The 24,366-nt window shown below is 43.7% G+C and overlaps 1 protein-coding gene across 3 annotated transcripts in view; it reads right to left on the bottom strand.

Annotated features, from left to right (window-relative positions):
* Slc25a13 (solute carrier family 25 member 13) overlaps nt 1-24,366 on the bottom strand; it is a 190,417-nt gene that overhangs the window by 5,558 nt on the left and 160,493 nt on the right. For all 3 annotated transcript variants that reach the window (XM_051151955.1, XM_051151957.1, XM_051151958.1), the window contains exon 15: nt 5,941-6,079. In XM_051151955.1, the coding sequence (XP_051007912.1) occupies nt 5,941-6,079 (139 nt within the window). The remainder of the gene's footprint in view (nt 1-5,940; nt 6,080-24,366) is intronic.

Genomic DNA, 24,366 nt, shown 5'->3' with positions numbered 1-24,366 from the left:
GAGACCTTGAGCCACAAGCTACAAAACCAAACATTTTTAAGCTGAGAAACTCCACGTTAGTAATAAAGGCAGCCCAGGTGTGCTGGATAATGTTATGTCATCTGAGAAGAGGAAGCCTCAGTTTAGAAAATGCCTCCTTAACACTAGACACAGGCAAGCCTGTGGGAACATTTTCTTAATTAATGATTAATGGGAGAGGGCCCAGCCCATTGTGGGCGGTGCCATCACTGGGCTGATAGTCCTGGGTTCTACAAGAAAGCAGGCTGAGCAAGCCATGGAGGACAGTCCAGTAAGCAGCACCCACTCCATGGCCTCTGCATCAGCTCCTGCCTCCAGGTTCCTGACTTGTTTGAATTCCTGTCCTGACGCCCTTCAAGGATGAACAAAGATGTGGAAATATAAACCCAATAAAACCTTTCCTCCTCAAGTTGCTTTTGGTTACGGTGTTTCAGTATAGCAATGGTAACCCTGACGAGAACACCAGGTGAGTGCACAGGGAATAGGATGGCCGTGGAGCTAAAACACCAGCACAGTGGTGGAGATGCACCAGAATTTCAAGACTAATATGCTTTCTCATTAAAAAAAAATCATACTTTCTGCAAGCAAACTAAGTTCCTTGAATCTATTTCTCCAAAGAGACTGATCCAAAACAGAAGAAAGTCTTTTAAGCCCAAAGATTTGCTTAGTTTTTGATAAAATCATTTATATAAACATTTTAGTAATTTGGACAGTTCTAAGTATCTATGAATAAGAAGCATATGACTCTACCTCTTTATTGAATTCTATTTTAAAATCCTGGATTGTCCTTCATCGTTTCCACCAGCTTTATGTTTGTGGTTTCGTGGGCATCACACAGGCATTTACTCTCTACAAGTTCAGTCTCTTTAAGTTCACTAAGCTGTTTTTTTTTTTTTTTCCTTCTTCTTCTTCTTCTTTGAGTCCTTTTTAAATTCAGGGAATTTTTTAATAACACTTGTGACTGAGTTTTAAAATTCTGTGTCCTAGAGTTCCTCAAGAAAATTCTCATTGGCAGATATTTCCACAGGACTGGTGATATGGGCATGAGAAGAGATGCTATCTTCACCTTTCATTTTAATATTTTTCTTTTTTTCTTTTTTTGTTTTTTGCCATGTGGACTTCAATAGATCCTTTCTTACCCATGTTCACTGCTGCTCTCTTCACAACAACTAGAAAATAGAAACAACTTACATGTCCTTCAACTGACTAATAGATAAGAAAAATGTGGTACATATACACAATAGTCCCAATGGCTATTATTGCATGTCAACTTGACTAATCTGGAATGAACTACAAACCAGAAAAATCTCACACCAGTGGGAGATTTTTAAATTAATTAATCTAATTAAATTATTTTTTGCTGAGTTTGGAGTGGGTAAATCCACTTCTAGATTGAGTCTTTGAGGTAGGAAGACACATCTTTATTCTAGGTCTTGAGCTGGGAAGATACTCCTTTAATTTGGGACATACCTTTCTGCTAGTAGTCTATATAAAGAACAGAAGAAGCAAGCTTTTGCTCTTTGTCTGCTTGCCTTCAACTTGCTAGAACATATATCCTTCACTGGCATTAGAACCTACTTTTTCAGGATTTCAACATATACTAAAGGCCAGCTGAGACATCCATCATTGTGGAGGGAGAAACTACTAGATTCTTGGGCCATTGTTGGAATACCTGGGCTGCAGCCTGTATGTCATTCCAATAACTTCCCTTTATATTGCTATATCTCAATATCTATCTATCTATCTATCTATCTATCTATCTATCTATCTATAGAGCGAGAAAGAGAGAAACTTGTTCCTTAAGTTCTGTTCCTCTAGAGAATCCTGACTAATACAATGGAATATTATCCAGCTGCATAGAAAAAAAAAAATGATAAAATTTGCAGGTAAATAGACAGAACTAGGAAAGAACATATTGAGTGAAATATCTGAAAGAGAGACAAATATTTTATGTTTTCTTCCATCTGATGTTCCTAGCTCCAAATATTCAGGAGAGAGTATATGAAAACTAGGAAGGTAAGGAGGGCTACAGATATGCAAATGCAAGGGACCTTTAATGAGAGAGGAGGAAGATGAACACAGGAGAGAGCCAAATAACTAAGGATATCTGAAAAGATCATAAGGAGCCATACTATTAGATATCTACTTAAAAATACCTACACCATATACATCTGTGTATAGATATTCACAAATGGTGTAAATGAAAATTTCCTATCTGGGTGCACAATCCCAACCCCAAGAGCCATACGCTATCTAACAAGAAGCTTAATATGCGGCATGAGACGCCATCTTTTGAGTTGTTGGTGAGTATTGTCTAAGAGAATCCCCAAACATTACAGGTTATTGCTGGTGTCTCCCTTAGATGGCAATCTAAGGGAGAAAGGTTAAGTTCTGTTGCTGAAGATACTATGCCCTTCAGGCACAGGACCAAGAGAACCAGAGCTGAGGTCTGATCTGAAAGCATTGTCGCTGAGGACCATCTTTCATGGTACCAGAAGGCACCATGCAATCTTCCAAAGAAGAGCACAGAGCAATAGTCCTACCCAACTGTGATGCCTCTGAGCCACAGCAACTGGCGTGACATAGTAACTCCAAGGTTGCAGCAATGGTATACATAACTTGGTGGTAACCAACTGTTGGATTTAAGGCCTGGCCAACAAGAGATGATGTCATGCCTTCTTCTGGAAACCTAGGCAACTACCTAGGGCTAGTGAAGTCATAGATCTTGAAGGAGAAACTATGACTACCAGTTTACTAATCAAGCATCCCTGCCACCCATATTCTAAATATTTATCCTTCTACCCACAGATACCTGTAGTTCTTACCCCTCATCAAGGAAACTCTTTGCAACAGATGAAGACCACGACAGAAAAGCACGACTGATCAAAATGCAGGGTTGTGGATCCCAGTCCCGACTGATAAATCTACACTACAACTCCTGTACCTACGGCTCAGGGATATCTGTGGAATAAGGACAGATAGACTGTAAGAGCCAGATGAACATGAGTCTGCTGTGAGAGTGTGACTCCAAGCGTCTTACCAACATGGCGGCCTAAACTTGAGCAGAACAAGGATGGTGGCAAAGATCACGCTAAACCCCGAATAGGAAAGCTTGAAGCCTCAACCCTATCCAAACAAGGAATGCTGAAAGCAGGCACAACAGTCTTCCCCCAGGAAGGGAACACCAATTGGTTATCCAATACCAAACAGCCAACTCTGAAAACACATACATACATATGACATCACATAGGCTGAGGAGGTTGAATATTCAGAACATACAGATACTTATGTGACAACAGTTATAGCAAAATAGACCATAAATTTGAAAAGGAGGGGGTAACAACAGGGCCATAGGAAGGACTACAGGGAGAAAAGGGAACGGGAATAATATAATTATATTATAATCGCAAAAATTATAACAAAAAATAAGGATATGATTATCAGGCAGTTAAAAAAAAAAGGTGTGTGGTGGCGCATGACTTTAATCCCAGCACTCAGGAGGCAGAGGTATATGGATCGCTGTGAGTTCAAGGCCAGCCTGGTCTACAAAGCAGGGCTAGGACAGCCAAAGCTACATAGAGAAAACCAAAAAAAAAATAATAATAATAATAAAATAAAATAAATAAATAAATAAATAAATAAAATTACATAATGACAATTACTTTAAATCTGTCTCCCCCCGCCCCCACTTAATTCTGACAATACTTCAGTGAAGCTCATACTGTTCTTAGCCCCAAACTTGGAGAAGTGGGCCAAGAGGGAGTCAATGGCTTGCACAGATCACGGAAGTCTACGTGGGGAAGTGAACCTGACTTGTGGAGTCTGATCTCCATCCATCACCCTACAAGAGTCTACAATGCTGACGAGATGAAGTGCAAACTTCAGGTACAGTGTGATCAAAATCCATCAAAACCCATTAAAGTTGGAAAAGGCAAAATGGCTGGTGAGGTGACCCAGGGGTTAAGGTAATTGCCACTCGGCTTCCCAATCCGAGTTTGACCACTAAGAGCCACACAGTGGGCAGAACCAACTGGCTCCCTCGGCTTGTCCGCTGAGCTCTGTGCTCCAGGGCGCATGTCTACATACATACCTTCATAAAGTACATGAATCATTGCAATAAAAATGTTAAGTTAGGGTTGGAGAGATGGCTCAGCGGTTAAAAGCACTGGCTGCTCTTCCAGGGGTCCTGTGTTCAATTCCCAGTACCCACATGACAGCTCACAACTGTCTGTAACTCCAGTTCCAGAGGATCTGACACCCTCTCACAGACATACACGCACGCAAAACACCAAGGCAAATAAAATGAATAAATTATTGAAGACAAATTTTTAAGTTAAACTGAAATTCTCTTCCGGTAATAGAATCATGGATAATATTTACCCTTTAAGTATTTTACAGTGAACTGTATAACTTTCCTAATTGGGAAATATAAAAGAAAACAAATGTTCAGCTCTGGTAACACGGGCTGCCCAGCATATTCCTACCCAGACAGGAAACTGGTTCCCAGCCAGTGTCTGTTTTCCCTGAGAGAAGAGCTAAATAGTTTTTATAGCTGAGGAAAACAAGGATAAGAAAGAGTCCTCCATCCTCAGCTGAGCTCTAGAATTCATCCTTAACCTAGTGTCTGGCGCTATGGAGTGATTTATGGGCCAGTTCTTCTAGAATCTAGATTCAGTCTTCGTATTTGCTGAACACATGATATCTGCTGGACACAACGCTAAAAGCCTCCCATGAGGCTCCCCTTCCCTGCGTTGCACACTGGACTCTACAGTATCATCTCCATTTTCCCTCATTGACACTTATACAAATGACCACTCATTGATACTTATGCAAATGACCACTCAGAACACAGTGAACAGGAGCTGGAAACGCAAACAGGAATTCTGGATTCCAGATCTTGCTTCCTTAGTGTTGGCATTTGTCTCTCATTACTTCTCAAACAACTAAGACCCTCAACCACCTGGACAGACATCACAGCCCTAGCTCAAAGACCAGCCTCTATGCCTTATACAGGAGAAGGGACCTGGCTTCCTGCCATTGAGGTCCCTGCCGTAGAGGGGAGGGAGGCATGATGTAGCAACTCAGAGCTGCTGCTCGCCTCCCATCTTGCTTTTTAGGAAGAGCTCTAATCTCCAATCTGATGAGAATAACATGTTTATAAAAAAAAAAAGTCTGGAGGCAGGCAGCCCAGGACTGCCCTAGGGTTTGGTAACTCATGACAAGTTTGTTACCACTTTGAGAGCTAGTCTAGCCAGATCCAGCCCTTAGCATCTCTGGATGGGGCGGTTCACGATGCCCCACTGTGCTGATCATCAATGTCTATTTTTAATTCCCCATTTTTCTGTGTTTTATTCCTAGTTGGTGCAGCACAGCACTAAAGAAGGCGGCGGTTGCCTCTAGGATTCATTTAACACCGCCTAACCCTGGCCGGAAAGGCACTTCTAGTCACTTGCAGTTGCATTACACTTCTTCTAAGTAAATAATAATAACTTTCGCTTAAGTTCTAGACACACTTACATGCAGTAATTTGTTTAAATAACCTTTAGGGCACAAGCATTTAAGATTTTAAAAGTTCAGGCCAACCACTTTCATTCTTTTGCTACTGAGTGAAATTAGGAAAGAATATGGAATTTAAATTAGAATCTACTAGTTCCACAGAAGAAATAAAAAAAAAAAAAAATCAAAGAATCATTGGGGAACACTTTCTAAAAGCTCAAGTTCACCTAGTAATCTAACTTGGCAAAATAAAGATTGCTTTCTTATCTGCCCTCCAGAACCTACTCAAAGAAAGTCATGTGGACTCAGCCAAAAACTGTCAGAAAACCAGATTCCAGTTCCTCGGCACGGCTGGCGTTAGGGCTAGAGCTGGAGGGTTTGGGGTGGGTGCTGGGGGAAGCGCAGTGCAGCATGGGTAAGACTTACCAGCAATGGCGCCGGCTAAGAGCAGGCTTCCTGGGCTGACCTGCCCGTCTTCATTTGCGAAGGAAGCCTTCACGTGGGCATAGCATGGAAAGTAGATGGCTGAGAAAGGAATGTCCCGCAGAAAGCATGCTTTGGCACCCTGTGAGGATTGCAAGGGGAAGAAAAACCACATGAAACACACGTCCCATTGAGAAGGTCAGGCTTCTCTGGAACTCACCTCAGGACAAAATATTCCTGGAGAAGACCGAATCTGTACTCCTACACTAAGAGGGGAACAGTAAAACGCGACCCGAGTTCTTGAAGCAGCAAGTCTGCATCGTGGTCTTCCAAACACAACTAGATCTGTCACAGGGTGCAAGGACGTGGGAAAGGGGAGCTCACCGTTACTCTAAGGCTGAGCTTTCAATTAAAACCATTTTGGAACTCTTTGCCTGTGACTCTTCTCGAGCCTCGATGGGTGGAAAGCCGATCTGTTGGCTGGTCTAAAAGTAAGGCAGGAGGCAACAATCAAGGCACCACTCTGTTTACACACCAGGAGAGAGACAAGCTGCGTGGATGCAAAGGGAAACGTCCAATTTTTGTATTATTTGAGAATCTGATGAAAGTGTTGGAGTCTTTCCCAGAAAAAAAAAAAAATTACACATACATAAAAATACACCTTTTCAGAGAGTTCTTGGATTCTTTTCCACTGTTTAGGGTTTATGAAATATTGATAAATGCCTACCCTAAAATATTTACCATAATTCTGACACATTTAAGAGCACAATGTAGAACAATTAACTTCAGAAGTGGAGTTTTCACTAAATAATTTCTGATGTCAAAATCATGTCACACTGAGGCCCCGAGCATTGAAGATTCCAAGAAATAAAACACTGCAAACGACAACACATATACTGTTTCTCAGGCAGGCCGGGTGGAAAGGAAACTATCCGTTTTCAGCACCTAACAATACAATCCTGCTTCTTTCACAGATTTCTTCTGATGCTCCAAATTTCCACCACTTGTAAAGATTCACAAAAGAAAAGAACAAATCCACCCAGACGCAACAGATCTGGCCACACCCAATGATATGCAGAGTTATCCAGCACCAAGGATTTCTGCCTGATGCTGGCTCGTGTCGGTCAGAGCTCCTCACCAGCACGCAGCTGTCACTCACGGTGACTGATTTCTCCTAACACATTTCACTCCTGACTCACACTGAGATCTAGAGGCATTAAAAACCTCAGTCTTTTTTTTTTTTTCCACAGCAACTGTTACTAGCCCAGGTATGGTCCAACTTAATTAGTTGTCTTACATGAGGGATACAAGTGGAACTTTATACCTAATCCTATTAAATCTAATCCTAGTTTAGCTCAGCCTTCCAACCAGAACAAAGCCTTGGGATCTGGATGCTGTCCAGGTCTGCCTGGATGGGGGTATTCCTCTTTTGATTGACCCATGGAGACTTTTATGTGTATATTCCGCATGACGGTATTAGCGAAAGGGCTGGCCCCTCTCAGGTACTGGGTGTCAGTCAGCTCACGCAAGGATGCCCTGTCACTCTCCAAACTGTTAGACGCCTGACAGGAAAGAAGTCCCCACTTCACACGTGGAAAACCTGATGCCCGGGATGTTTATCTAGGAAACTGCATATCTGAGGGTTATGTTCCAGTGTCGTCTCAGAGAGAACTGCAGACAGGTCTAAACCTCTAGGAGCTAAGACTTTTCTTTCCCGTCTCTCAGCTTGTGGGAAGTGTGCAGTAACGCACAGGGTCCATGTCTACATGGAGCACCCAAGGCTTCCTTTACGTCGTTCAGTTCTTTGGACAAGCTCAGGGAACTAATCACTGCTTTTTAATTTCTTTTGTCCTCCATTTTCAGGTTTCCCCGTGAGTTCTAGCTAACTGTCCACATATGTTTGCTGTCCGCAGATGTACACCAAACATGCTATTTTAATAAACATCAGTTAAATATGGCTCCCTCCTTATAGTAAAAATTACCACACATTACTTCCTGAATAAATCGTGAGGGTTTCTTCATTGATTCATCCTACAAATTTTCCTTTTCACTACACATTTAGCCATATAGTTCTCCAATGGTACATTTTATGGCCAGACCTCTGTGCTGTCCTTATTTCTTTGCTAATAGTAGTTTATCTTAAGGAGGCGAAATCTCCCTATAGAGAAATCTGGCAATGGAATTTATGCTTATTTAGCAACCTACAGATTTAATCTGCTGCCCACTGTTCTCACTGGTGAGAGGCCACCAGTGCAGGCAACGCAAATGCTTCCGAGCACCGTGACCATGAATATGAGCAACACCTCCCTAGCTGGGGCATGCTGAAGTTGCCCTGGCTCACTCCTTTCCTTCATAAAGCCTTGGTGCATGGCTTCTGTTTCGTTTTGAGCAGGGATGATCTAGTGTCCCCTTGAGGTTTTACTTGTAGTGTCTATAATTTTATTCTACTTGCTCCTTTAAAACCCTATGCATTCCCTTGGTTTAGGACTCCCTGCAGATAGGGCCCTATATTCTAACCCCTTTCAAAGCTCTGCTTTTCCAGCTTCCTCCCATTGATGACCCTAACTCCTTTCAGCTATAGCCATCAATGCTCCATTCACCTAATCAGTCACGGCGCACCTATCGCTCCTCACCTTCTTTGATGATTGCTACGCTGCGGATACCAACCTTTCAAGTAGCATCTCTTCATTCATTTAATCCCCCAAACACGACACTCTCTATTGTGCATCCTTTAAGTACACGATAGACAGGCCTGGATTCCATGTGGCTCCACACTGTCTGCATCTTCGCAAAACTGTTTTGAGTTTTTCCTACTTACACATCTGCCTATTTTATTGTAGGTGTCGCGTGCTTCAGATTGGGAGAAGCCAGGGCTCAGAAATGACTACCTGATTTAATTTATAAAACACCTTAACAAAAATCTGTGGCTGCCAGGCACGCACGCTCTTGGGGACAGTGATTTTTGCTTTGGTGATGTCAATAGAAGGAAGGGCAGAACTAGAGAGAGCCACATGAGAGCCTGGGGTTTGTCAGCTTTCTAGAAGGAGACTAACTCGCTTCTTTGAAAAATTATTCTAGAAAGCAAAACCGTAATTTTAGTTTCTGAGACAAAAAATCCATTATTCATTTGAGACTAACAAGCTGTAGCAGAAACCACTTATTTTGTACCAGAGTGCTAACGTTAAAAAAAAAAAAAAAAAAAAAAGAATCAGCCTTGGGTTTCTGAGACTGTTTCCCTCTTCCCTGAAAGCATGGTCAACTGTACATGCCCCCAGAAGATATGAGACTGAAGAGATGAGTAAGGACCGAAGGCAAGTGGCCTGCTCAGAAATCAAACTTAGAAACAAAGTAGAAAGAGGGAAGCTGGAGAAAGGGCTGAGCTGTCCGTGGAACACTGTGGGCACACAACAGAAGTAGGCTGTGTGTGTAACTCCAAGAAACAAGCCGTGTGGTCTAACAATTTATACAAAGCCAAAGAAATGTTAGGCTGTGTAAGGGGTCTTAGTTGCCGATGATCCAAGAAGACTAGAGACAAGGAACAGGCCAGGAAGAGAAAGAACTCCCACCCTGGCCCTGGTCCACAGGCAGGATGGCTGCGTCAGCAAGTGAAGGCCAGACTGTTTCTCTCTACCCACTCAAGAGTCCACGGAGGATCCTCCAGTTACTGTGGAGCAAGAGCTGCGCACTGGGAACAACTTTATAGTCTCAGACACCAAGGGGCAGAGGAGGGGAGTGGCACTGTGGGAAAGAAGGGGGGAGGAGTAACACCTGTCACAGTCCTGTGAAGTGCTCACTGTCACAAAAAAAAAAAAGGGGGGGGGGATTGGAGGGAGGGGCGGTGGGGGGGGGGCAGAGAACTTGGCGGGGATTGTGTTTCCTTGCCTCTCCTCTGGTGCCACCTCTATTGTTCCGTAACCCTGTACCAGCTCAAGAGACTCCTGTCAGCCACTAATTCTGTGTGAGACAGAAGGTGACCTTTGCCTCTCTTGGCCGGCCAAGGCATCAGACTCCAGTCTTCCTGGAGAGGTAACTTTGAAACCTAGAGGAACAGTCAGGCCTATTCAATTTCCCCCGTCTGGTCTCTTTTTCTTGACCACCCCTTCCTTCTAGGCTTCAGTCACAAAGGCAGGTGCCAGTCTACAGGGCTGCCTTAGGCTATGCGTGAGCTGCTGCTCCTAAGCAATGGAGGGAAGCAGGATGTGAAAGGAGCTCATAGGAGGTTCCAAAGTTGAGGAAAATGTTTCTCTATCAGATTTCTTGATAAATTCTTCATCCTGTGGTCAGCGCTCATTACCCAGCCCAACATCAAAACCGGAAGCTGCTTGGCTTGAGTTCTACCTGCCCCGTGTGAAGTCTTCAACTTGAAGTCTTCAACTAAGTGGTCAAGTCATTCTCCACAGTCAACTGCAATAGAGAGACACACCTTGGCTGCTTTGCAGCCTGCGCCAGCAACGCCAGCAACCACAACTCTGGCCAGTAAACATTAATGAATTCTATAGAGCGCACCGTTTACATCGTATTTTTTCTGCCTCCGTAGGAAAATGCCTAGAGTTTCTGGCTTCCTCCTCACTAGTTAGCTAGGTGGATTTGCCCTTATTCCCTGATTGGCCTTGAGTTTTCTGGGTACACAGTAATCACACATGGAAAATTACTAAACACAAAATATAGTTCTCTATCTTAATCACTAAAGTATCCTCTATCTGCAAAGATGCGATTTTTTTTCCCCTTCTTTTAAATGAAAGGCTCCCTGATGAGCAGCCTGGAACAATAAGAGGAACTTCCGGGCAACCTGACATGCAAAGCATCTTGAGCTGACTGCACTCCAACTCTGGCCTAATGCAATGCCTTCCACCACCATTCCGACTTACGCATAAGGCGAGCTTCTTCAAGATCAGAGCCCAGAACTGATGGGTCAGTCAGAAGCTTGAGGCCATAATATCCTTATAGTAAAAGAATTGCTCCCCCCGCCCCCTTTCCAGCCTTTTTTTGTGTGTGGACACAGGGAGCTTTAATCAATGCTTAAGTTGCTGAAATCATTTGCTCAAGTTTACTCTGGCGGTTCTGCTGGCACAAGACTATAAAGATACATACACCACACAAGACCTGCCCTCTATCTGTCTCTTATGCATGTGTGTGCACACACACACACACACACACTCACACACACTCATACACACAACCCTACAAAAGTCTCCTTCAAAAGCTCTTCATCCTGTTGTATTCCAAAAGCTCCATCAACCCAGCATTAGGCAAGAAAGCCAGTCCTGAAGGATGGTGCTGATACAGATGTCATAGACAGGGCAGGTCTTTTTGCATGCTAATTCCTGCTTATTCTAGCAGTACCTGCAAACACAGCTCTAAACACACTATTTCTCGTACAGGGAAGGTAATTACACTCACAAAGGCACCTCTATGTCAGGCGGGCACCAGGAGCCAGCAGGTCTGGGAGACTGGGGCTTAACTGAGACTTCAGCAGTGAATGCACATTGTCTGGCATGGGGGGTTGCGGGGGGGATGCCAGACTGGGGGACCCCCACAGTATTCAAGACAACAGTGGTGCACCTTGTCTGAGGAGGTTATTTAATGCTTCTGGCACCTGTCGTCAGAGCCACCCCTCTTTTCCGACCTTACAGGTTTAGGATTTATTTGGCATGCATAATTGTCTATTTTGATCTGGAGCTGGTACAACAATGGGCAGTGTGTCACGTCTTGATCCCTCAGCATTCCTCTTGGCTTCCCCTCAGCAAGTTAACCCTTCTGGTGCACAGCTTGGCTGCAGCAGGGGTTTCTGCCCTAGGCTCAAGACCCAGTTCCAACCGCAAAACCCTGAAGGGCAGGGTGGGTAGGTTACACAATGTACTTCAAGTAACACACAAACTGCTCACAGGTCAGTATGCAACAGAAACAGCACGAAAAGGAAAACACTGGTACGTGTTTTAGTAGCATCTTCCTGACTTTTGTATATGACTACATGACGTTAACCATATGGGACTTGAACAGGATCTTGCTGGGAAGCTGAACCGGTGTCAAGACCCACTAAGACATGGTCCTACTGTTAAGACCAAATATTAAGAAACTCGCCACCAACTGAAGATGTCAGTGAGCAGCCAATGACTTCAATTTGAATATAAAATACACATGCCTCCCATTCGGTTCTAATCAAGGGATGCTGGTGGCATTATTTTCACTGTAATTCTAAAAAATTATCTTGGCAGTTGGTCTCTTGGTGGATAGGAAATGCCACGTGTTGGTTCAGTTGTTCTGTTCCATTCTAGGAAAGGACCCAGTCACTGAACTATATCCCCAACCCTATGAGTTCTTTGTCTGTTTGTTTTTCAGATAAGGTCTCACCATATATTCCAATTTAGTCTGGAACTATGTAGACCAGGCTAACCTCAAACCCAGAGAACTCTCTGCATCTGCTTCCTGCACGCACCACCACACCTGGCTTATAATTTCCTTTTAATGCCTAACTTGCCATGCTTGAGTTTTGTCAATCTTAACAGTAAGATAGATAGATAAGAAAAAAAGAAGAAAGAAAGGAAGAGAGAGAGAGAGAGAGAGACAAAGAAAGAACTTAGTTTATACTTGTTCCTAAAATATACTTTTACAAAGTATGGGATTCTAATTTGAAATAGTCCTCCTCCGCAAATGCATGAGGACACAAGTGAACGAGTGTCCTTTGAGTTCGAATCTATCATCTTCCCTGGCTCCGAGGAGCTTCTCCGCACCTTGAATGAGCTGCATCGTGTCTGGATATGTTTATTCATTCTGCAATTTGTCCTGGGAAATCGTCAGCTATCATCTCTTCCTTCACTTCCGATGTTCTTTCATACTTAGTAAGCATCTTGAAACTTTCCCCGTCACAAGTCCTCTCTGAAATGCTTTCTGAGTAATTCCTACCTTTCAGTTCTCCAATTCTCTATTTAGCTATGTTCAAATCTGTCAGAGCCACCTGCTGAAGTTAAAATTCTAACCATTATTTTACTTGATTTATTAGTTTTTAAAAAATAAACTTTTAGTTTATATTTCATATAGTTTAAGATCTTTAGATTTTTGTATGTTTAGAATATGTCCTATTCCTGTCATCTCTTACTGTTTTATGTGACTTGAGATCTTTGCCCTTTCATTCTCTGTGGAACAGTCTCTGAAAAACCCTTTTGAGGTTAGGGTTGGAAGTGGGTTCCTTCTGAGGAGACTAGTGTTTCGCTGTGTCAATCACATAGGCATTGCCCACCACCCCCTAACAAAGAAATATAAATTCAGCCTGTAAACTCACTTCAGACCAGATTAGACCTTCTCTCACTGTTAGAAGAGGGATTCCTCCATCTCTTCTCCTCTTCTCCTACAAGCAGGGTCAAATTCCTTACAATCTGATAAGGGAGGGAGCATGCCTATTTTGCCATCCGCCCAAGGGTACAGTTTTTGAGGTGGCAGTTTCATAAAGGAGGATTCTTGTGTGCCAGGAATAGGGTGAGAGGGGCCAGGGCTCCGTCAGAAAGGACACATGTGCCAACAGGACTGGCTCTGCATAGGTAGGGTTGACCTCTGAGAACAAATAGCCCATGGCATTCTGTGACTGCCTCATCTTAATCCCAGCCATATTCTTTTATTCTCAGTACGTTAGGCATTACTAAGGTTTGGAGAATGCCTTTCAGCTGCAGATTTCTGCTGAAGTTACCTAACTTTGTATTTCCTTCATTCTTAACTCATGAAAAGGCATGTTATTCAACAATTTTAGTTGTTTATATGTGGATTCCCTACCAATGACTAGACACCCTAGAGAGGGACTTTCGTGGAGGAATTCCTTAGGGTGATTGCTTTTTAACCCCATCTTTTGACTCTGTCTTTCCAAGTGGCCTTCAAAACACAAAAGATCACACATGCAGTGTCCCCTGATTAATTTCTCATTCATTCAAACCCCTTCATTAAACTCAGTGAAGATTATTTCTCAATAACACTAGCAATTATGGCTGACCCCGGCTATGCCAGAATTCTTCCCCCCTTCTTCTCCCCCCCACCCTCGAGACAGGGTTTGTCTATGTAGCCTTGACTGTCCTGGACTTGCTTTGTAGACCAGGTTGGCCTCAAACTCACAGTGATCCGCCTGCCTCTGCCTCTGCCTCTGCCTCCCAAGTGCTGGAATTAAAGGCATGTGCCACCACCGCCCAGCTCAGAATTCTTTTCCCACTTTGTACTGGCTAGTTTTGTGTGTCAACTTGAGATAAGCTAGAGTCATCAGAGGGAAAGGAGCCTTAGTTGAGGAAATGTCTCCATGAGCTGTAAGGCATTTTTCTCAACTAGTGATCAGTGGGGTAAAGCCCAGCCCATTGTGGGTGGTGTCATCCCTGGGCTGGTGGTCCTGGGTTCCAAAAAAAGCAGGCTGAGCAAGCCATGAGGAGCAAGCCAGAGGCCCTCCATGGCCTCTGCATCAGCTCTTGCCTCTAGGTGCCTGTCCTGTTTGAGTTCCTGTCCTGACTTCCATTGATAATGAACAGCAATGTGGAATTGTAAGCTGAATAAAACCTTTCCTCCCCAACTTGATTTTTGCCATGGTGGTTCATTGCAGCAACAGAAACCCTAACTAAAACAAGCTTTAACATGAAATATAAAATCTGACATGAATGCCCACTCACTGCATAGAGGGTGGCTTCTCAAATAGGGAAGAAGTGGATGGCTTCTAAATCATGGTGGCTCCATGAGCAACGCACTGTAGGAGTCAGAGCACAGGCCTTTCAGTCAGAGGACTTTCTCTATGTCAACTTCCTTATCTATAATATGTAAGTTTTCATAGGTGCACTACAGGTAAATTCAGTAGTTAGCATAGTACCCAGTACAGGGTCCTCAGAAAAGGGGATACCAATCCCCATTATCAATGCTCCGCGGCACCTTCTTCTATCAGAAGAGGAAACAAAGATGGCCAGTGTATTCTTTTAACAACCGGCAGCTAGAAAATGACTCTGGTTTCACAACTAAACCATGAAAGAGTACATTTCTCTGTCTAAAAGCCAAACTGTTTTAGAGAAAAACCTAATCCTACTAAAGACGTTTATACTAGTTCTTTAAACTGATCATTTCCCACACAAGCCTCCGGCGGCCGCAGATCTACCTCTTTAATATTACAGTTAGTTAACATTTCTTAAGCAGACCATCCTTTAAGTATATACCTCAGTCACAATTAGAAACCAGAGGATGAAAGGCTGGCTTAGTACAAAAAGAACCATATACATCACTACTGGAAAAATATATTGGGGGTAGCCTATGAACAGAGGTTCCCATCAGTCTGCATACTTTGTAACATGCACACTATAATCTCACAGTTTAAATCCCGCAGGCTCTTTGTAAAGCGAACAGACCAAAAATTGAAGGAAAAAAAAAAAAAAAAAAAAAAAAAAGGTAGACTTAATGATAAATTTTGCCTCTGAAATGTACGACAGATTCACAGGAGCTTAGGTGTGAACAAAGTTTCATCTTATTGTCATAAGCACTTTTTGTATCTGAATTTTCTGTGTTGACTATTAAAATCCTTAAAAGAAATTAATAGGACTATGATGACATGTTTGTACTCCTCCATGGCCTCAACACTGACTCCTTTGAAGGCAGTGATAGCATATACATCTTTGTAACTTCATTTTTAATGGAGTGTTTGCATGTAACACTTGGTGACTAAACAGAAGGATGGTTTTGGTGGCTTGAATAAGAATGGTTCCCATAGACTTAGATGCTTGAATGCTTGGTCCCCAGGTAGCGGAACTGTTTGAGAGTGATTAGGAGGTGTGGCCTTGTGGAAGGAGGTGTGTCACTGGGGGTGGGCTTCGAGCCAGGTGCACTCTTGCTCTTTCTCTCTTTATGTAATTCAGCATGTAAAGCTCTCAGCTACTGTTCCGGCACTATGTCTGTCTACTTCCTACTATGATGATCATAGACTAATACTTTAACACTGCAAGCATGCCCTCAACTAAATGCTTTCTTTTTATAAAAGTTGCCTTGGCCATGGTGTCCCTTCTCATCAAGAGAACAGTAATGAAGACAGTGGTCAAGCAACCACGTGTGTTTTTTTAAGCATTACCCCCCCCCCCTACAGCTTATTTAACATTCAACTTCACTATGCACTGTTCTGTAAAAATCATACTTTCGAAAGTCATCTCCAATGCATTGGTTCTTCCGTGCTCAAGCAAGCCGGGTGTGATGAAGCCCACCAGTGACCGGGGTGCTGACGTAGCACCTGAGCAGCCACAGGGTTAGGAGTTCAAGGCCATCCTCCACTGCTCCATATAGAGTTTGAAGCTAGCCGGGTAACTGGAACCCCTGCCTCCTCAAAAATTAACAACAAATAAGAAACTAAATGCCCAAAGTAGTAATCCCAGTCCAAGTGACGGTGATGGCTGAGAAAGGGGAGAGAGGTGAGTTCATGCAGAACCTCAGGAATTACCCAGGGCTTGGGCAGAATGGAAAGAGCATGGTAGGGATTCTTTCATAATCTTTTAGTTGACATCGTATGTACTACGTGCTAAGCTCTATCCAGTGTGCTTTATATGTGCAAAGGATGACTATTTCCATGGAAGTTAATGTACTATGCCTGTCTTTCTTTCCTACCTGACTCAGCAAACTTTGTAAGATGCACCAAATGTCGAAGAGAGACGTGTTTGAGTTTGAAGTCCAGACTCATCACTTAGCTTACAGGAAAAATGACCTTGAACAAATTATCAAACTTTCCTTTTCTCAGCTGTATTCTGGAGCTTATAAAGGAGTGTTTGCATGACGAGCTGTGGTGAGGCCTAGCTGGTGTAAAGCAGGCACAGCTATAAGCATGGGCCTGGGAGAGGAAGCCCTCTATAAACTGTGGCTTGCATGAACTTGCAACTGTACACACACTCTGAACCCATCTCTCTGCATCCTGACTACCCTACCTATGTCTGATCTTGCCACCTTCAGCTGGGTAGAAGTCTGCCTTCATTGGCTCTTTTTCTTCCATCTATAGACAGCAATTTGTTCTCCCAATAAAATAACAATAAATAGTCTGGGAGGTGAGTCTAGTGGTACAGCACATGCACTCGGCCTCAAGGATGACGCCAAGCATTGCAAAAGACAACCTCAATGAAAGCAAATAGCAATCTCTCATTTCCCCTCCCCAGCTAGAAAGCAGCATCCCTTAACTCTCCTTTTTATCTAGGGGATATTTTCGTTCACAATAAAATTCCTAGGTTGAATAGTTTAAACACTTGTATTCCCTCATGGAGATTTCTGCTTCTATGACTCTATTTCCACTGGGGGTGGCTTTTTTTTCTCCTCATCTATCTATCTATCTATCTATCTATCTATCTATCTATCTATCTATCTATCTATCTATCTATTATCTGTGCAGCATTCTGCCTGCATGTATGCCTACTACAAGGCAGAAGCAGGCACCAGCTCTCATCACAGATGGTTATGAGCCACCATATAGTTGCTAGGAATTGAATTCAAGACCTTTGGAAGAACAGCCAATATTCTTAACCTCTGAGCCATCTCCCCAGCCCTCCGCTGGCCTTTTAAAGATAACCACTGCCCTGCATCTTTAGGTTCAAAGGTCACAGCTTGCCTCTTGCTCCCTTCTCCCTTGCCATCCCTCTTCCCTTCTCCCTCCTTCCTCCCCAGACTGCCTCCATGCTGCTCACTGCAATTGCCATCTGAGAGCCTCGTCTGCTCTTTTCCTCACCTATAACTCCTGCCACATCAGGTCTCTGCTTGCTATTTAGCTTCCTGCAGCCTGAATGTATCAGCACTCTCGTGGCTTCATGCCCACACATCATCTTCTGTGTCCAAGCCTTGGCATTCTAGAATCCTCACAAGAAGAAGAAAACTGGAGACCTATCTTTGATCTGCGCCTGCTTGTCTGGATCACCTAGCTAAGCTTACGGTTCTGGGCCCCTATTCCTCAGTGACAGGGAGGAGAGCAGACAGAAGAGCTTTTAAACGTTTCTTGAAGCTTCTCAAATTCTGAAATTCTAAAAATCCCATCACCATCACAAAAACCTGCATTTACTTTCTCCTTTTTGTTACTCTCTAGGACTCTGCAAGACTGAAGCTCCCTTTAAATATATCCCTAATCGCCACTGGCCCAGTCAGGTCAGTGCCACCATGTCTCAGCTGCACCGTCCTCTTTTCTCTGCCTTAAGTCTTACTTTCCATCACAGCAGTCTACAGACCGAAACCATGGTACTTGTCCTCTAACTTTCTCTGGCTATGGTAACAAGTCTCCCACCTGGTTAACAATGTGATGCTTTTCCACGCCATCTCCTTCAGGAAGCTCCCTAGCCTTTTCGCTGTGAGTGGGACTTACTTCTAACTCAGCTCTGGCACTCTGCTGACAACAGTTCTTTTTTTTTTTTTTTAAAGTATATTTTATTAATTTATTCATATTACATCTCAATTGTTATCCCATCCCTTGTATCCTCCCATTCCTCCCTCCCTCCCATTTCCCCCTTACTCCCCTCCCCTACGACTGTGACTGAGGGGGACCTCCTCCCCCTGTATATGCTCACAGGGTATCAAGTCTATTCTTGGTAGCCTGCTATCCTTCCTGAGTGCCACCAGGCCTCCTCATGGGATGTGGTCAAATATGGGGCAGCAGAGTTCATGTGAAAGTCAGTCCCCACTCTCCACTCAACTGTGAAGAATGTCCCATCCGTTGGGTAGATCTGGGTAGGGGTTCGAAGTTTACTGCATGTATTTTCCTTGGCTGGTGCTATAGTTTGAGGAGGACCCCAGGACCCAGATCCGCCTGTCATAATGATCTACTTGTAGGTTTCTAGGACTCTCTGGGTCCTTCCATTTCCCCACTCTCCCTTGAGTCTCTCACCTAGAGTCCCAATAGGACAACAGTTCTTAACTGCATATAGACAGCATTCTAGCGATCTGTGAAGCGGGATGACTGCTACCGTGAGGTCGGCACATGCTTCTGCAAGTACCCCTCAATCGTTCCTCTCCAGCGCGGAGACAGAGCACCCCCCCCCCCCCCAGTTACGGTCAACTTTCTTTTCCCAGTCCTGTGCTCTTCCTTTGGTCATTATGCCGCAGCTGGCTTGCTTTCTTTACTCCAATACACTCCCTTGCAACAGGGGAAAACATCTGGCTTTCCGTTACCACTTATTTGCTCAACAATCATTTATCTGATGTCCACGTGTGTGTCAGCAAAAGGTTACAAGGCAGCAGTGAACAAGATAAGTGAGCTGTCACAGACAGTGAAGAGAAATGAGTCACCTATCCGATGGCCGCTGGCGTGCTTAGCAAACTGGAATCGAGATGTGGTGGTCATCTCCCTGAGGAAGTGCCGGCTGAACTAAGCGGTGAAGGGACGTGACTTCAGCACTGTCTGATGCACTGGTTTGCTTGAAGACTTTTTCCAAGCTACTAAACTGTATGTGGTAACTCGACTCTTCACTGCTACCTTCTAAGTGGCCACAACAGTGCTAGGAACCAGAGCTAGCTCTCAACCTGAGGGCATTGGCTGACCTGTCTCCACACTTGCTTCTTCCAGATGTCCCGTAAGGACTTTCACTTAGCAGCACCTCAGTAAATGGTTTCTTCGTTCCTTTTCTTTTCTTTTTTTTTTTTTTTCAACTTAAATTTTACTTCATGTATATTAATGTTTTGCCTGCCATGTATGCCTGTGCACTACGTGTGTGCCTGGAACCAGTGGGGGCCAGAAAAAGGTGTCAGATCCCCTGGAACTGGAGTTACCGAGAGGTGTGAGTCACCAGATGGGTGCTGGGAATTGAGAGTAGGCCTTCTGGAAGAGCAGCCAGTGTTATTAACTGCTGAGACATCTCTCTAGCCCCCAGGTCATTTCCCTTCAGCAATTTTTCCATTGTCCAATATACCACACAATGTTCACTCAGCCATTTACCAAGGGACATCGTCACTGCTTCTAGGTCTGGACAATTATAAATAAAACTTCTATAAACAATACCACACGTGTGCTCAGAGAATGAAGTAATCTTATTTACATCATTCCAGCTGCTGTGTTTTGGAAAAATGAAGAGTCAGAGAACGCCCCCAGGAGGCTCCTTCCAGAGGTCCAGTTAAAAGACACAAGCAGAGGTGGGAGTGTGGGAAAGGCCATTAGTGTGGATGCAAGTGACAACAGCATGTGCTCCTGGAGTTGGGACGTTTTCAACTGACGTGTCCCCAAGGAAATACTTGCACAATTGCTTTCTTCATGTAGAACAGAGGTACATAAAAAGAGATACTTCTGGGGCTGCAGAGATGGCTCTGCGGTTGAGAGCACTGACTGCTCTTCCAAAGGACCCGGGTTCAATTCCCAGCACGCACATGGCAGCTCACAACTGTCTGTAACTCCAAGATCTGACGCCCTCATACAGACATACATGCAGGCAAAACACCAATGCACATAAAATAAAAATAAATAAATTTTTAAAAAAGATATACTTCCTAAGCAGACAGAGGTGGGATTATTTTTATAGGTGCTTACATATTAATAGGATGAAACTAATAAATGAATGTAATATGATTAAATCTTGTAATGCTCAAATGTATACACATGTTGACCCACAGCTTTGTTTTTAAGATTTTGTGCTTATGTATACTCAGAAAAGAATGCCAAGTACACACAGGAATAGTCTCCATGGCCCAACTTCTAATATCTCTGTAAGGGATAATTTGTTACGGTCCATTTTCAATACGAGGCATGCTTAGAGTTCATCAGAGTTACAGAGATGTGGGAGGTGCTGCGCCTTTCTCTCCCCTGGCTGGCTGCCGGCACTGGCTTCTCTGAGAATTCCTGAGAGTCGAAAAGCCATAGATAATGTGCTATATGACTATTGTCACTGAACCCATGGTCAGAGCTCATGGGCAGTTACAAGGCCCAAATTATTCATTAGTCCCAGCCCATGGGAGAAGACGTCAGAGGTTCCTCAAGATTAGAAGACTTTGCAAACACCAACTCAGTGTGCCAGCCATTCTCCAGGCTGCGTCCTACTCTGCAGAATTGTATATTGCGTATTGTATTATTGTATATTATTATATTGTATATTATTATATTGTATATTAGCTTTCACTAATCTCTTGAATTTGTTATTACCTATTTCCAACATTTCTAAAATTGGAAAGAAAAAATAAATATGATGATAGAAAACGAATTTTAAAATGTTATCTCTCTCTGCAACACATACACGCACACACACACACACGCGCGCGCATACACGCACGTGCGCGCGCGCGCACACACACACTCTCTTAAAAATATTTTATGTGGCTATTAAGATGACAGAAGAGACTTTGGATGTACTATGTTTGAAACACTGGATTTATAACACTGATACTCTGGTATGGTTTGGATTATTGAGAAATAAGAGTTTTAGTCTTATATCCTGGGTGATTTGAGCTTTTGAAACAATTATACTGATGCTACACTTGCTTTCAGAACACACTGACAACAGTTCCAGCAATCTATTTACACAAAAGAGTTGAACATGTGTTTTGATATATACACATGAAAAAACAATCTATCTGAACAATGTCAAATACAGTGTGATTAGAACAGAGTAGATGGGGGCCATATTCCTAAGTGACCTTTTGCTGGCAGCTGACACTGGGATTATAGAACCGAAAACCCTCTGTTAATGCATGACGGGACCCATCCTCATTGCTTCGGAGGCCAAGTTCTGTCTTCAGGGAAACAAACTTTACTGCAGCTTTCTGGTGACACTGTTTTTGGCCTTTCTCCTGTCTGGGCTGCCATTTAGCGATAAATAATGAGCCTTATAAATTGACAGCTCCAATACAAAAGGAAAAGTTCACACAGCCTTCTTTCCTATGGCAGATGATGCATTTTATGCTGCAGGAACTTAGGCCACGAAACAGGGTAAGAGAAGTAAGCATATCCACATATGCATGCAAGGCTAGGACTGTGGGTGTGTGTGTGTCGGGGGGAAGGGGGTGGCAGCCTGTGATGGAACTCAGAGCTAGGTAAGTGCTCCAGCACCGAGCTGCAAGCACAGGCCTTGCATTCTCTTGCTCTTAAGAAAAACTGTGCATGAGGGTTTTTTTTGGGTGTGGTGGTGGTGTTACATATTAACCAATCTTTCAAAGGCAATTACTTATTCTCCCTTTATTTCAATCAGCTCTATCCTGTGTGTTTTAACTAAATCTTTAAATGTTGCAGTTCAGAGGAGGGCTTTTGCTTACATCTTCACTGAACTATTTCTGACTTCAGGAGTGTAAGATGTTACCTGCACTCACTTTTTTTTTTTTTTTTTCAGTTGCAAATGTATGTTTTTCTTAAAGGGGGAGGTGGTATTCTAATTGCCCTTTACTGGGAGGTTACAGAATGCTAAGGTATTTTGCAAGTCAATTCATAAGGGGAAAAAAAAAACCCAAACCAACAAAACCCCAGAAAGCTTGGTTAAATCAATTTAGGCAAGTTTAAGCTGAGCAGTCCTAAACACAGAGAGAACCAATGGCTCACCGCTGGGAAAAAGGAGGATGAGCATCTGTCCCAATAAAAATTAGGTCAGGGGTCCTCCCCTTAATGATTTCTCTGAAGGGACAACAAACAGCCTTAAAGTACTGGGTGGCTCCAGCCATTTGTTTGTTGTTGTTGTTTGTTTTCTTTTGTTTCCTAGCCAAGTAAAACTACAGAACAACACTTTATGCATAGGAAAGCTCTACATCGCCCGGAGCCACGCACAAAAGCCCCAGTCCTGATTCTCTCTAGCAAGGCATTTCTCTCTCCCTCAGCAAGATGTCTGACCACGGCAAGGTGAGGTAGAGAGGCCTGCAGTCCAGACTCACAAGACAAAACTGGAATAAGAGACTGGAAGCTGCCCTGGGTGGTGACACAAGTGGATCTGGGCAAGCCTCGGGTCTCTGGAAACTTGGCTAATGCGGAGGCTTGTAGGAGTGTGGGAACGGTGGGGGCACTTTCACATAATGAAGCCGATTTTTTCAGCTCAAAAACACTAGTACCTTCACGTGATAATTACCAGTTCACCAAAACAGCATTTTGGAAGGCCGTGCCAAGCCGTGCGGAATGCTTCCCAACGAGATTAAACCGCTAGACTAGTAATTAGCTAACTTTATATGGGAGAGCGCGCTCCTGCTCCAACCTGAGTGATCTTGCTCATTTCAGAAAAGCAACTTTAGCACAAAAGACAAACAAGCAACGTCTGAGCCTCAGCCTCAGCTCAAATACCACGACTGGCAGCGCTGCTCACCCTGCAACAAAATCGGGGTGCCAGTGCCTTCCAAGGAGCGTTACAGGGGATTAAGACAGTGAGATAACGAAAGACGAAAAACACCAAGCCCCAGTCTGGTGTCATCTGCACAGTCTGCTCCTGCATCAGCAAACAAGTTCCTACCATTTCATCTGCGGAGATGTTTCGATAACAGTCATTGCTACAGTACCAAGTGCTTTTCACTAGACAGCCTGTTGAAAGACTGCCTGGCATCCTGTCAAGTGACAAGCCACTACATCACGCCACAGACGGCAAGGGCCTACAATGTTAGAACAGAAGGTATTTTCTCTTTGGTGCGTCATGACAATACTGTTTCCTTCTTATAGCTGGTAATATATATGTGTAAACAAAACAGCTAAAGACACCTGTTCACGACTCAATTATAGGACCAGCATTTTAGGTGCTACTTAAAAATAAAAGAGCCGCACGCCTTTAATCCCAGCACTCGGGAGGCAGAGGCAGAGGCAGGCGGATCGCTGTGAGTTCGAGGCCAGCCTGGTCTACAAAGTGAGTCCAGGATGGCCAAGGCTACAGAGAGAAACCCTGTCTCGAAAAACAAAAACAAACAAACAAACAAAAAATAAATAAAAGAGCCAATATATCAAGGGCCTTAGAGATGGCTCTGAAGGTAAAGTCACTTGCCACAAGTCTAGCAATTTTAGTATGATCCCAGAGACCATAATGCATGCCCATAGACCAAATGTGCAAAATTTAACAAATGGCTCCACATCCACATATTTTTCCCTAGACTATCACATGTGCCCAATCCCAGTAGAGAGAGATGCATTCTATCTGATCCTAGAAGGACTCAGACCACAAGACACTCTAGCAATCACATGACTTGGAGGAATGCAGAGACCCTTCAGGGGTGGGTAGAGCTGTCTAAAAGAAGCTCCATTGTAAGCATTTCTGGATACCCACTGAGGTCGCCTGCAGAACCCAGGAGAAAACAGAGAAATAGCACTGGGAAGATGGGAACTTAAAACGCCACACGGAACGCCCACTGTTCAGTTCCATTCAGCGCAGTTCTTATACACGCAGGGCCCACCTGGGATGATGGGGGATGGGAAGACCTCAGTGCTGCAGTGTCTAGTGTGTAAATCGCTTCAGTTGCATGGGTGATAAGACAATGCATTCTGGAAGGCAACCTAAGCAGATGTTATCTAAAAGTGGAGTAAGCAATGATGGGACA

The sequence above is a fragment of the Acomys russatus genome, chromosome 10 (genome assembly GCF_903995435.1).
Source record: "Acomys russatus chromosome 10, mAcoRus1.1, whole genome shotgun sequence".
NCBI classification, from domain to species: Eukaryota; Metazoa; Chordata; class Mammalia; order Rodentia; family Muridae; genus Acomys; species Acomys russatus.
Note: the sequence above shows the minus strand (reverse complement) of the source record. Positions and strands in the feature narration are given on the sequence as shown.